This window comes from Guillardia theta (genome assembly GCF_000315625.1).
Source record: "Guillardia theta CCMP2712 unplaced genomic scaffold GUITHscaffold_10, whole genome shotgun sequence".
In the NCBI taxonomy this organism is placed as follows: Eukaryota; class Cryptophyceae; order Pyrenomonadales; family Geminigeraceae; genus Guillardia; species Guillardia theta.
In genome coordinates, this window is record NW_005434664.1 from 396,601 (window position 1) to 409,218 (window position 12,618).

The window sequence follows — 12,618 nt, forward strand, 5'->3', positions numbered from 1 at the left end:
GGAAGGGAGGGAGGGAGGAAGGGATGGAGGGAGGAAGGGAGGGAGGGAGGGATGGAGGGAGGAAGGGAGGGAGGGAGGGATGGAGGGAGGAAGGGAGGGAGGGAGGGATGGAGGGAGGAAGGGAGGGAGGGAGGGATGGAGGGGAGATTTCACGCGAATTGGCTTGTCTTCCTCAAGTCATGCTCGCTGAATGCCTCCTCCTCTCTACTCCTGTAGCAGGCAAGAAGGCCAAGCACGCAGCCGTTGTTGAGACGGAGAGGAAGAAACAGCTTGTGAGGCTCATAGAGTAAGGAGCCTTCTTTCACGGCTCTGCAGATCCGAAAAGATTTAAAGAGGGAAGCGAGACAAAGAAAGGGAGGGGGAGTAGTGACGGGGGCGGAGGAAGAGGTCAGGAGGAAGAGAGGATAAGGGGAGACTGCAGGGTAAAGACGTTGGGAAGGGCGAAGGAAGGGATGAAAAGAGGATGCGGGCAGGACGAGGGTACTTGCGGAGTTTGTCATCGTCGGGGCTGATGTCCTGCTCCTCGTTGAGACTGATGACATGCTTGTCACTGACTTTCCTCCTGCGAGATTCCCTGTAGGTCAGAGGACGCAGGATCATGTCATGTGCTGCTGCTCACTTGGAGGAGGCGAGGAGGAGATGCGGGATGTTCCGTGCTATGACGTACTCTTCTTGTCCTCCCTGGTTCGTCTTCCCCACTGTCCACAGGTCGACCCGGTTGGCCCGAATCATCTGAGAGGAGGAAAGAGCGACAAATCAAGAAAAGCTCGTTGTGTTAGCTGGAGATGAGAGAGAGAGAGAGTGAGAGAGAGAGTGAGAGTGAGAGAGAGTGAGAGAGAGAGAGAGAGAGAGAGAGAGAGAGAGAGAGAGAGAGAGAGAGAGAGAGAGAGAGAGAGAGAGAGAGAGATAGTGGTTGAAAGCATGAATCAAGGGGGAATGATGGTGGTTATGGTGTTGGTGTTGGTGATTGCAAGAGAGTAGTTTTAGTCTCGGTACTGCTGCTGGTGAAAACTTGAAAGGAGCAGCAGGAAAGTAAATGAAGGGCAGCATTCGCGTCGTCATTACCGCAGGGGAATAAAACATGAAAGGGTTGCACCTGTTTCATGCTATCTGAAATCGCAAAGAGAAAGCTTGATACGGTGTCGAGCTCTGATAATGAGTCAAGAATTGAAAGATCCACCACAACCACTTCCTCATCCTCCTCTTTCTTTCTCTTTTGTCGTCATCCTTCCGAATGTCCTCTTCCTGCTGCATGCTCTTCCCTCCTCGACTCCTCACCTGACGAGTAATCCACTGACAAGGTCTCCAACGACAGCACGTCACGTCTCAGCTCCTCCGTCAGAATCTCATCTTTGAATTTTCCCAACAGACACCTGATCCCCAATCGTCATCTCCTCTTCTTCTCTTCCTCTCCTTCTTCTCTCTCTCTGTCTCTCTCTCTGTCTCCCATCCCCCTCCCCCCTCCCTCCTCCCTCCCTTACAGAAAAACATCTGAAATCTGTTTTGCAAGAAACGCATCCGAGACGTCAAAATCTCCTGCAGCCTCTGGTGTCACACTCTCAGCCCTCCTCCCGTCTGGACCGCACCTGATCGCTTGTTGAAGAATGCGATGGCCCCACCACATGAAAGCTCTCCTCCCTCCTTCAAACACATCAAAGACGTGTCACGAGGTAGTCAGTAGAGTGACATTTGTTGAGACACTCTACCATCCTACCTGTTGCAGCACCGGGCAGCAGAGCATGTTGGACACGAACTTGGAACCGGGGAAGGAATCTCGTGCGGCGGAGAAGAAGGGGGAGGAGGATGCGGGGAACGGCAGGTTCACAACTTCCTGCATGAAAGCTCGCGTCAACGCCATGGGAGGGCTTCAGGACTTCAGTCTCGCTTCAGGCAAGTACGTCAACCTGTTTCTCGATGCACCTGGTCACAACACAGACGTCTTCAGCTCTGCGCGGCCCATCACTGGTGGAGATGTTGTGAGCACAGGTGAGCTCACAAGAACTGGTTGACGACGAACAGCTTGTCCGTCGGTTTCGGGATCAGAGCTCGAATCTGAAGAGGAGAAACTAAGTCAGACGCCACAAGGCACAAGAGGTGGATCAGTTGGAACAGTTCAGGTCATCCAGTACAACAGCGATGCACCGATGGGGGGGAAAGGAGCGAATGGTACCTCGTTCGTCTTCTGATCATTCTGAAAGAATTGAACTCCTTCACAATCCATCGCATTCGAGAGAGAGGCTGAGAACACCTGGACTGTCAGGTCAACACCGCTCCGTGAAAAGGGCATCAGGGATTTCCTTGAGAAGCTCGAAGAATGAGGTGGATTGTGACGACAGCGCTCGTATGTTTGCATTCATCACCTTTGCGATCACAACTATCATAATACTGCACAACTTGGAGCTTCTCCCACCATAATCGATCTCCCGAATATGTGTATCATCTCCGCGATCTCTCGGAGATTTGTCTGTCGGATGGAAGGAGATATGCTGTCCATCACGTCTATGAACTCCTTCACGTCCTTCTTGCTGCTCCTCAACGTCTTGGACACGATATCGTGAACCTTTCGTTTTTGTCCCTGCCTAGCAGTCAAGGAGGGCAACGAACAGGAAAAGGAGACAGAGATAATCATGTCAATGAAAATGATGAGGGTGATGATGTGATGTTGAGGTTCAGAGAGCGAAAAAGAGAATCATGATGAACGATCCACCGACGCTCAACATACAGGCAGGCAGGCAGGCAGGCAGGCAGGCAGGCAGACCAACAAAATTATGACGAATGGAACCATTTTTGCATCTCTTACATCTAGCGTTCGGGGCTGTGACATATGGAACGAGGCAGGTTCTGTCCCCCAAACCTTGAGCTTCGGAGGTTCAATCGCCTCTGGTTGCCAGATGTGATCAATTGAGGAGGTGGAGGAGAAGGAGGAGGAAGTGGTGGTGGTGGAGGAGAACGCATGGTGGTGGTGGTGGCAGTGGAAGAGGAGGAGGAGGAGGAGGAGGAGGAGGAGGACGCAAGGTGGAGGACGACAGGGAAATGTTGAGACGAAACGAGGAGGCACCGTCAGACGTTGACCGCACTGCGCTTGTCAAATTCTGGATCATATCCAACCATTCCACATGCTCGTGGGCTCCTGGAGGGCTTCCTCTCTCCCCATCCTCCTCTTCAGGAGCACTCCCCCCGATGCCGTTATCTTCTAGATGCGAGACGTGCATGGTCCGCTTGCCATGCTGCTCATGGTAGGACGAGTCCAACTCCGACGCATGCGTCTGCGCTGGTTTCGGGACGGCCCTTCGAACCATGTCCTTGTCAGGGCTGCTTCTCCTCTGCAGAGCAGGATCAGTCACGAGTCTCGTCCTCAAGCACAAGGGCTTCACGATGTTACCTGCAGCCTCTTGAGTTGCCTGTCCTTGGCTCGAACCTGACTGCAAGTCTAAGAGCGAGCAGGTAGGAGCAAGCGAACCTGCCTGGTCCTCGGCGTGCCGCAGGTTCGCAAGCAGACGCATCTTCTCCCTCTCATGCTGAGATTCATCCTCTCAGCACGGCTAGTGGGCAGGGCAAGCAACCTGGTCAGCTGACTGCCGGAGGATCCGATTCTCCTCTTGCGCATCCTGGTGCTGAAATCATCGAGGACAGGCAGAAGGCGGACAAACGGCAGAAGGAGGAGAGGAGTGAGCACGGGATGGAGGGAGACAGGACGGGACATGAGAAGAGAAAGAGGGGAAGAAGCAGAAGCAGAGGCAGAGGCAGAAGCAGAAACAGGGACATGGGCAGTACTGAGCAGGAGGAGGGGGAGGAGGAGGAGGATGAGGAGGAGGATGAGGATGAGGAGGAGTTGGTGGTGGTGGTGGTGGCGGCGGCGGCGGTAGAAAAGGGTGGGGGGTGGGGGTGGCATTGGACGGGGCGGCGACCTCCAGCAGCTTCTTGTATCTCACTAGGAGATCCGCCATGCAAGTTTGTCGCTGATTGACTTTTTTCTTTCCCGCCAAAACGACCGGGCATGCCGAGCGCCCGTGGCGATGTCGCCGATGCTGCAGATGTCGCCTCTCAGATCCGAGTTGAGCAGGTTGCACGCGCATGCTTGTGAGCGAGCCTGGAACTCAAGTGGTCGCAAGCTGAGACAAGTCTCAGCTTGGTGAGGAGGATGGGGAGGGGACGTCGGGGGAGGTTAGGGAGGACATGAACGAAGCTCGTCGTGGGGGAGAAGAGAGCCGCTACCGATAGGGCAGGAGGGGCAGCAGAAGAAGAAGATCCCTTGATCCCTTCTATGCCTCTTCGCATTGACTTAGGGCTGGTGGGGTTCAAGTTCGCCCTCTAGGGCCATCGTTCCAGCTGGGTTCACAACCAGTAATGCGCGAGCAAGGAGAGGGACGCGGCAAGCGTGAGAAGCATCAGCGGGTGCTGCTGCTCACGGTATTACCCTTGGAACAGTCTACGGTGAGAGGAGCACAACAAACTTGGAACGAGAAGAGCAAGGGACATGGAGCAGGTCGAAACACTTGACAACGTTTGCCAATATTTACAGAACCTCCCCAGTACTCCCAGCAACATGCCCAGCACCCTGCCCCACAAACACGGACTTCGCTATCTCCTCGGTCGAGAGGGAAGCTCGTCAGGTGGAGGGGAGGGGGTCCTGGGGCCCTTCCTGTCCGCCAACTCCGGCAGGTCCCCGGTGAAGGAAGTGTTGCTGAACGTCGTGTGTGCTCTGGGAGCATCCTCGTGGGTGTCGTAGGTGACGCTCTTGGCGATGGGAGGAAGCTGCTCGTTCGAGCCCCTCAAGTCATACGCCGAGTAGGACGTCTTCACGTTGCCCCTGGGGAACCCCTGGATGGTGTGCGAGCCGCGCAAGATGGACTGGTTGCCGCTGTAGGCCTTGATGAACGATGCTTTTGTCCTGCATATCTCCCCTCAGCACCGCACACGACGCTGTTCAGCAGCAGTACCTGGCCTTGGTAGGAGACGTGCTCCGCAGGGTTGACTTCTTGGCGAACTTGAGCTGGGAGCTAGAACTAACGAGTGGGTTAGACGCTCTTCAAAGCGCAGCATGCTCAGGAAGAAACCTGTGCGGATTCAGCACTGACTGCAGAGGCGACTGCCCATGGGATTGCGAGACCGCAGGGCGCTGACTGTGCGATCGTCTGTTCTTTGTCTTGGACCTCGCTTCCTCAAGGCTGTGCTTGATCGCTAGAGTCTTGATGTGCCCTTCGCCCCACTCCTTCTCTGCAACCTTGACCGCCTGCTCATAGGAGGCCAGAGCCTCGTCGACCATGTTGAGATGCTCCTGTTCCACCGCCAGGTTGTGCCAGGCGATCGCCAAGATGCTCGCGTCGTCCGTGGCGTTCTTTCCTCCGCCATTCTCGTCCTCGCGAACCTTCTGCTTGCGCGACGCGGCCATGGCTTCCAGGAGTTCGAGGGCGCACTGAGCATGCTCCAACGCAGGGCCATGCCTTCCTAGCTGTGACAGAGTCGCACACAGGTTCAGGTGAGTTCCTGCCGGGTTGTCGACCTCCTCGCTCGTGAGCTCAATCTTGAGCGCTTTCGCCAAGTATTGGAGAGCGGCATGGAGCTTGCCCCTCCTCTTGTAGAAGCAGCCGAAGTTGTTGAAGGTGACCGCTCTCAGCTTCATCCTCATCTTCTTGTCTCGGATGTAACCCGATGGGGACGTGAGGATCTCAGCTTTCTTCAGCAGCTCATAGGCCAGCAGGTGGTTGTCTAGGGGGCGAAAAGTCAGGCAGGCAGCAAGAGCAGGGCACGTCATGGCGGAGGAGAAGCATACCTCTCTGAAGGCTGTTCATCGCAAGAGTGTTGCAGCTGGTTGTAAAAATCTGACAGACCTTGCTGACTTCAGGGTGATCTGGGCCGAACAGCTCCTTCCGGACAAAGAGCCCTTTCTCCAGGTGCTCCAGCGCATCGAAGGGCTTGCTCTGCTGTTGCATGGCAGCATACATCTGATCGTGCTGCCTGATTCTCCGCTTGAGATCCGCCGCCTCATCTGGGGAGATATACGGTCTATTTGCCGGCGCATGCGCGACCCCGCTACCGCCGCCATTCTCTGCATCGGCCGCGGCTGCCGCTCCATACATTTTCCCTTTAGCCATGTACTCTGCTTCCCATGATCCTCCTTCACCACCGGCACCATCTTCCATCAGCCTTCGATCGCCGCCTGCTCCTGCTCCTGCTCCTGCTCCTCCCCCTCCCTCCTCCCTCCGACGCTCATCAGCCATGAAGCCAACCGTTAGTCCTGACCACCCCTGCTCGCCCCACCATCAAACACCTGTTGACTCGATACCCCTACCTCCCCGAAACACCCTACCCACTCACAATCACATGCAATGATGACACCCCTCCAAATATCCTTAAATGTACCCCACTTTAAAAGAATTTGCCTTCATGTTGTTACTATCACCCCCTCATTTGAAATACTACCCCCCAGACTCCTTCTCTAAGTGTCGATACCCCCACCCCCTTTAATAAAGTTCATCGTCCCTGAAGTAAGTTGACCACCGAAGGCCGGGAAAAGGAACAGGGGATAGAGGGGAAAAGAACGATGGTGGAGGGGAGGGAAACTGCACTTGAGGAGAAGGACCCAGCAAGGAAGACATGTTATCAGCTGTATGAATGATCGACAGAAGAACAACTCACACGTTGCTCTCTCTGTTTCTTTGAAGGAGGGTGGGAAGAGCGAAGCAACGAGGGATCGAGGTAGCAAGTTGCGGCACCGAGCGTATTTACATGTAAAATAAGGAAACAATAAGACTGTCACGATCTTTTACAGTCTGCATCAGTATCGAGGTTCACAAACTCGAACTCATCCTCGTCGAACAACTCTAACTTGCGCCTTTGCTCCTCCTTAGCGCGCAGAGCAGCAATCCTGTCCCTGTCAGTGAGAATCTCCAACGCCAGCACTTCCTCGTTCTGCGTCTACAAGCACAGGAAATTAGCGTCGCACGGGAGAGGCGCGCGCGCAAGGCTGCAGAGAAGAAGGAAGGAGGTGAAGGTGAGGGTGGGGGCCGGGTTGGAAGGAAGGGACCTCTTTCAGTGCCAAAGCCACGTCTTCCCTTCCAAACCCCAGCTTTTCCATCTGTGACACGAGCTCCTTTTTGTTCCCTCCTCTCAGCACCGTCGCACACGGAGAGCATGGGAGTGCGTACCTCGTCCACACTGGAGGTCGAGTACATGCCCGTGAGGATCTCAAGTGCCTTCGTAGCATCATTCTGCACACGGACCAGCACCTGCACTTCATCACCCTCCTGGGAACACGTCCCCACTCCTCTACCTTGAGCACATCGGCGCGAGAGAACCCGTTAGAACAGAGCTGATCGCACAGAACGGGGTTCGGAGACACCTTCCGCACACCTATCCTTCCCCCATGGATGGACTGCTTCCACCCGAACCCCGAGAACAGATTCGCGAACAAGCCCGTCGGTCTGCCCCCCGCTTGAGGAGCCTGTATCATCGTATCACTCAAACATAGTATCATGATGTAGGGTTACCTGGGGTCTTGGGCGCCTTGAGCCAGGTTTGAGCTCTCGCTGCATGCTCGTCCTCAATTCAGGACTTTCTGAGGCTGCTGGATCGGCAGCTGCTTCCTCCTCTTGCAAAGGTGGCGGCAGCTGGATGGCGGCGAAAAGAGGGTCAGACAAGACTCCAGGGGAGGAGTAAGGAGACAAGGAAAGAGCTCGTGCAAACACACCGCCGCAATGCACTCACATGCTGCTCTGCTCTCTGGACCGCATCAGCCGCGATCATCTTCAGCATCTTGAAGGCATCGGACATCTCATGGTGGTTCGTCTCGTGCAGTGCCTTGACCACTTCTTTGCACAGTCTCAAGAGCTCCCCGTACATTCTTGAGGGCTCGTCTGCGAACGCCATGGAGATCTTCTCGCCCGCTATCCTGAGCGCTGCCAGCACCGGGTAAGTACGACAACGAGAGAGGAGCTCGTGTACGTTCAAAGTCGTCGCACACTGACAGAGTTTCGTCGTGCTCTGCCATGAACGATCCAAGCTCGTCCTCGCTGGCCAAATAGATGTCCACCTCAGAATCATCCTGCGCTTCCAATCCACTTGGTTCCATCTGCAGAGATCATCGTCAAGCATCATGGCTGTGGCTCGAGAAGGCTCCTGCATCAGTCACATGTCGTAACCAGGTTCCTAGCTAGGGTTTGCAACACCCGCGGCAAAGTTCGTCGACACGGTGCTTTACAGGCGACCATCTCTCATACTCTTCTGGGTTTCAATCTACACACATGCATGTAACTGTCTCTATCTCCCTCTTCCCTCCCTTGTCTCTCCATCCCTCACTTCGGCTCTACCCCACCGGTTTCCTCCCTGCATTTTTGGCCTTCCGATCTTGTACTCGATCGGATGTAACCGGTTGAACTTGGTCGGGGTCCTGAAACTGCTGTAACCGACAGTAGTTACAACGGTCGCCCGGAAATAGGAGAATGCTATAAATGGCGGAGGGAGGAGGGGACGGGAGGGCAACAATGGGGGGCAGGATGCAGCAGGGTGGGAGACACAGCAGGAATGCGAGGCTTGTAGGAGCGGGGGCACTCGGGACGGTGGGGCTACTGGTGGTTGCGCTCCTTGTTGGAAGCGACATGGCTGCTCGAGAGCACATGGGGCGACCTGCCAGTGAACTTGAGCAGCGTGGGGACATGGAGAGAAGATGGAGAGGCATCGATGGTGGGAGAGAGAGTGCAAAGTTGCGTCTTGAAGCCCTTCAGAGGAGGCTGCAGAGAAGTGCTGAGGAGCTGCAAGGGTCTGACGGGAGCGACGACGATTTGATCAGCCACCTTATCGTGGGTCAAGGGAGCAAGGACCATGGGAGGAAGGACGCCAGCCGACGGGTGCTGGATGAAAAATTCCGCCGTTGGATGGATGAAAGGAAGCAGAGGGAGGTCCATCAAATGCAGCAGCTGCAAACCGCTCCCATACCGAGCGATCAGCAAGGACTGCGAAATACGGAACCTGTCTATCATGCCCGCCCGGAAAGACTGAACACTGGCGCGAGGAGTGTACGATCGAAGAGAACAGACCGTCTTACACCCTACCAGGCAAGAATGCTCTCGGACCTGTTCAAAGCATCATCAAGAGCTCCCAACACCTTCCCATCCACCACCTTTCTCAAAAGCTCTTCAACGACAACGCTGAGATCAGGGCCGTACAAGGCACCTATGTCACAGCCTCATGCATGGGACGAGCCTGTCCGAGCCACCTCGCTGAAGGAAGTCAATGCATCGATCATATCTCGCACGCTGTTGGACTCGGATGCAGTGTTGAGACATGCGAGCAAGGATCTGTTAGCGCTCGAGGGCTTTCTGAGGAATCTTTCGCTCCGCGTTCAACGAAGTGAAACGACGGCCAGCAGCGCGCGCAAGGGCGAGAAGCCGAGTGACTTGCAAGTCATTGAATCCGCAACAGCAGGAGCTGTGAAAGCTGTTCTTGCGATGCTGTTCTCTCATGAACAGATCTCTGAGGTCCATGACACCGAAATGGCATCGCCGCCAGTCAACGAAACAGAGGACGGTCTGAGTACGATCCCGCGATCTTTGTCGTCGAGTGCTCAAAGTATTGGATCTTCTATCTTGAAGATCATGAATGTGTCGGTGCTCGGAAATCAGAGCAAAGTTGAGAAGGCAACGGGCAAGGCTGTTCTGCAGGAGCTCACTACAGCGTTTCGACACCATCAGGTTGTTCAGAGAAACAAGACGAAACTAGTCAGGATGCCGAAACAGTCCGTCAAGGTAAAACACCAGCGTGCAAAGCATGGTAGGTCTAAGATCGGAAGGATTCTTGAGAAAGTGACTCAGTGACAAGGTTGTGGTGAGCTGTGTCAACTACATTCGCTGATTGCCAACATACACTCAACTTTGAGTCACTTGAATATCAAACCTGCATCTCGTCACTCAATCAGAAAAGTTGCAAGGCGCAAGGCGACACGCGGAGGCTCCCCTGTAAATTTTTAACTTCCTTTTTATCTACCCCGTATCTGACTTCTTGTTGACGCAGCACAAGCCTGACAGCTCAACGTCTGACATTCCTGGCCTGAAATACGTCGAGAGAGATTACGTCCTCTCGCACATTAACGGGGAGCCGGTGCGTTGCTCCCTCCTCAGTTTCTTGTTCGTCTTACTCTCTTGACAGGTTATCGTCCCCGAGTTCATTCCTTCCCTTGCGAGCCGTTGGTCCCCCATGTCCCCCTCTCAGCAGCAACTTTCCTCAGACGGGATCGATGACGCGGGGGGCTGGAGGGCAGGTTCAGAGCTATCAACTATGGTGAGCCCACCAATAGCAGACCAGGAGTGGCAATTCTCCCAGGACGCCCACTCCGGTCGATCAGGTCACTCCGAGCCCAAGGACATAAGGGAGACTGTCCTGAGGCGAGAGAACATGGGGACGCAAGCAGTTTCGTCTGCTTCCTCGTATGATGGCAGAAAGCGGCCGCAGCAACCTGGTTACTACGGGGCCACAGCGAGCATCTACGAGTCGATCGACAGGGTCGACAGGCTTTTGAAGGCATCAGAGGACGTCGCAGGTTTCGCCTCCTTGTCTTGATAGAAGAGCCACCGAAATCTTCTGGTTCAGTCAGTGCTGCCCTCTCCGACTGTAAATAGGACGATGAGCGTGTATGTGAGCTCTGTGTACAGGTTATCTATTAACAGCACAAGACTTGTCTCCTTCAAGCCGTGATCTTCAAGTTTCTCATACCCCCATGAGCGCATCTTCGTTCACAACTCGTCATCATGCGCTTCGACTGAAAGTTCCTTGCTCACCTGTATCATCTCACCCCCTTCGCTGCCTCTGAGTTTAACTTGGCTCGCTCCGTAAACACCTGCGACAATAAGGGTCATACTGCCTTGCTCCTCGCCCTTTCCTCTAACCTCCGCAGCAGCCTTCAGCTTGTGATCTTCGCCTCCCCATGCCTTGAGAGCGGAGCTCTGCAGGTCACCATACATCAGCACTTGCAGGGAAGGGAGGTCAAGGCTGAACCTGCAACGCTCTCCCGAAGGAGAAGGTCAGCGCCCACGGTCTGCAGCTCCACTCAATCACGAGTCGACGTCATCCTCACCTGCACAGGCTCACCTGTCCCGAGGGGCCTTCTTGACTATAGCATGAAGGTGATTGGTGGCCTCGTCTTCGGACTATCATCATCATTGATGAGGACAGAAACATCATCAACTAGTCACTTGCCTGCCCCCCCGACAAGAAGCAGATGGTGGAAACAGCTAGAGCGAATGTGAGGCTGGCTTCTCAAGGACAAAAATATCTACCCGGCGGAACCACTCTCATCAGCGTCCGAACTTCAAAACCTTCGTCAACGGGCGATAACAACTCCTTGCCAGCTACCTGTATACTCCGCCACATCCAGAGGAGCAAAGGGCTGGATAGACTCCGAACCAGGACGAACCTACCTCCCTCCATCAGACCCGATTGCCCACTGTCTCAACTCACCATGTTCGGCAGCAGAACTATAGCCTCGATGCACACGTGATTATCGATGAGCGCCTTGAACACCGCAGCCAGGACCTTCTCTGTGACCTTGGAGCACCGCTCGATCGAGTGCGAGCCATCTATGAGGATGTCCGGCTCGATCAGCGGCGTCAGACCCTTTGACTGACAGACAGCAGCGAATCGCGCCAGGCACCATGCGTTGTCCTGTATCGCTAGGGCGCTCGGACACCCGTTCCTCTCGTCTATCCTCAGCACCGATCTCCACTTGGCAAACCTTGCTCCAAGTTTTTGGTACGATGCACAGCGCTGGGCGAGGCCGTCCAGCCCCGTCGTCGAAGTCTCTCCGCAAGTCCCGGGGATTTCAACGACGCCCGTGTCAACCTTAATGCCGACCTCGATGCCTCGCTGTTGCAGCAACTTCACAAAAGGCGTCCCGTCGTCGCATTGCTGGTACAGCGATTCTTCGAAGAGGATGACGCCCGAGATGTACTTTTCAATGTCTGGAGCCATGAGCAGCATCTGCCGGAATTTTCTTCTGTTCATGTCGTTGTTCTCTACCCCGTGGTGTGAGAACCTTTTGCCGATCGTCCCTATGGACTCGTCGGCTGCAAGAATGCCTTTACCATTCGCCCCCAATGCACGTGCCGTCTCCTTCATCTGGTCGAGCATAGGAGGTGTCCATAGATACCTGCAGGAGTAGATCTCACAGTGAATCATCCAACAATGACGCTCGAGTATTCCCTAATTCCTCAACGTCAATGCATGCTCGATACAGGCTAACAGATCCAACCACAAAGCCTCTCTCCCATCTTTAAAGCCACTTCAACCTCTAGGAACTTTCGTGACAATGCCATGTAGGTGTCAACAGGGTCATATGTGAGATACCAAGAGCAGGCTACCCGAGTCCATCTTTTCGGAGCTTACCTCAATTTCAGTGCCTGATCCCACTTCGGTATCTACATCATTCCCCCCTCCTCTCCCAGCCATCCTAATCAACCTCATACTTTCGTATCCTTCAGTCATTCGTTGGTTTTCTTACCCTGCTTCCACAATACCCAGGGTCGCCATCGCCAGCGTCGCTGCAACCGCTACTGCCGCCGCCCCCCGCATTCCGCCTTTTTCTTGACTACAGACCATCAATTTTGAGCACCATCACCCCCCATTTCC

General features: G+C 54.7%; 5 protein-coding genes across 5 annotated transcripts; 1 reads left to right on the forward strand and 4 right to left on the reverse strand.

Moving 5' to 3' along the window:
* Nucleotides 1-1,886: 1,886 nt before the first annotated feature.
* On the reverse strand, nucleotides 1,887-3,607 carry GUITHDRAFT_102406 (hypothetical protein; the record flags this gene model as incomplete). The annotated part of the gene is made up of 7 exons (XM_005838720.1): nucleotides 1,887-1,947; nucleotides 1,997-2,052; nucleotides 2,171-2,248; nucleotides 2,411-2,579; nucleotides 3,073-3,323; nucleotides 3,383-3,418; nucleotides 3,461-3,607. The coding sequence occupies 7 exons, from the start codon at nucleotides 3,605-3,607 to the stop codon at nucleotides 1,887-1,889; spliced, it is 798 nt and encodes a 265-aa protein (XP_005838777.1).
* A 1,605-nt stretch (nucleotides 3,608-5,212) lies between these two features.
* Nucleotides 5,213-5,963, reverse strand: GUITHDRAFT_52050 (hypothetical protein; the record flags this gene model as incomplete). Its single annotated transcript, XM_005838721.1, has 2 exons — nucleotides 5,213-5,709; nucleotides 5,774-5,963. Coding segments are annotated over 2 exons (687 nt in total), but the record flags the coding sequence as incomplete, so codon positions are not given.
* Nucleotides 5,964-6,756: 793 nt separating this feature from the next.
* Nucleotides 6,757-8,073, reverse strand: GUITHDRAFT_161424 (hypothetical protein; the record flags this gene model as incomplete). Its single annotated transcript, XM_005838722.1, has 7 exons — nucleotides 6,757-6,918; nucleotides 7,028-7,093; nucleotides 7,149-7,229; nucleotides 7,274-7,444; nucleotides 7,491-7,610; nucleotides 7,708-7,898; nucleotides 7,945-8,073. Coding segments are annotated over 7 exons (920 nt in total), but the record flags the coding sequence as incomplete, so codon positions are not given.
* Nucleotides 8,074-8,597: 524 nt separating this feature from the next.
* GUITHDRAFT_102409 (hypothetical protein) lies at nucleotides 8,598-10,554 on the forward strand (the record flags this gene model as incomplete). The annotated part of the gene is made up of 3 exons (XM_005838723.1): nucleotides 8,598-9,743; nucleotides 10,009-10,095; nucleotides 10,144-10,554. The coding sequence occupies 3 exons, from the start codon at nucleotides 8,598-8,600 to the stop codon at nucleotides 10,552-10,554; spliced, it is 1,644 nt and encodes a 547-aa protein (XP_005838780.1).
* Nucleotides 10,555-10,777: 223 nt separating this feature from the next.
* Nucleotides 10,778-12,120, reverse strand: GUITHDRAFT_157146 (hypothetical protein; the record flags this gene model as incomplete). The annotated part of the gene is made up of 8 exons (XM_005838724.1): nucleotides 10,778-10,831; nucleotides 10,881-10,937; nucleotides 10,990-11,029; nucleotides 11,083-11,141; nucleotides 11,191-11,225; nucleotides 11,271-11,300; nucleotides 11,347-11,407; nucleotides 11,452-12,120. The coding sequence occupies 8 exons, from the start codon at nucleotides 12,118-12,120 to the stop codon at nucleotides 10,778-10,780; spliced, it is 1,005 nt and encodes a 334-aa protein (XP_005838781.1).
* Nucleotides 12,121-12,618: the final 498 nt, after the last annotated feature.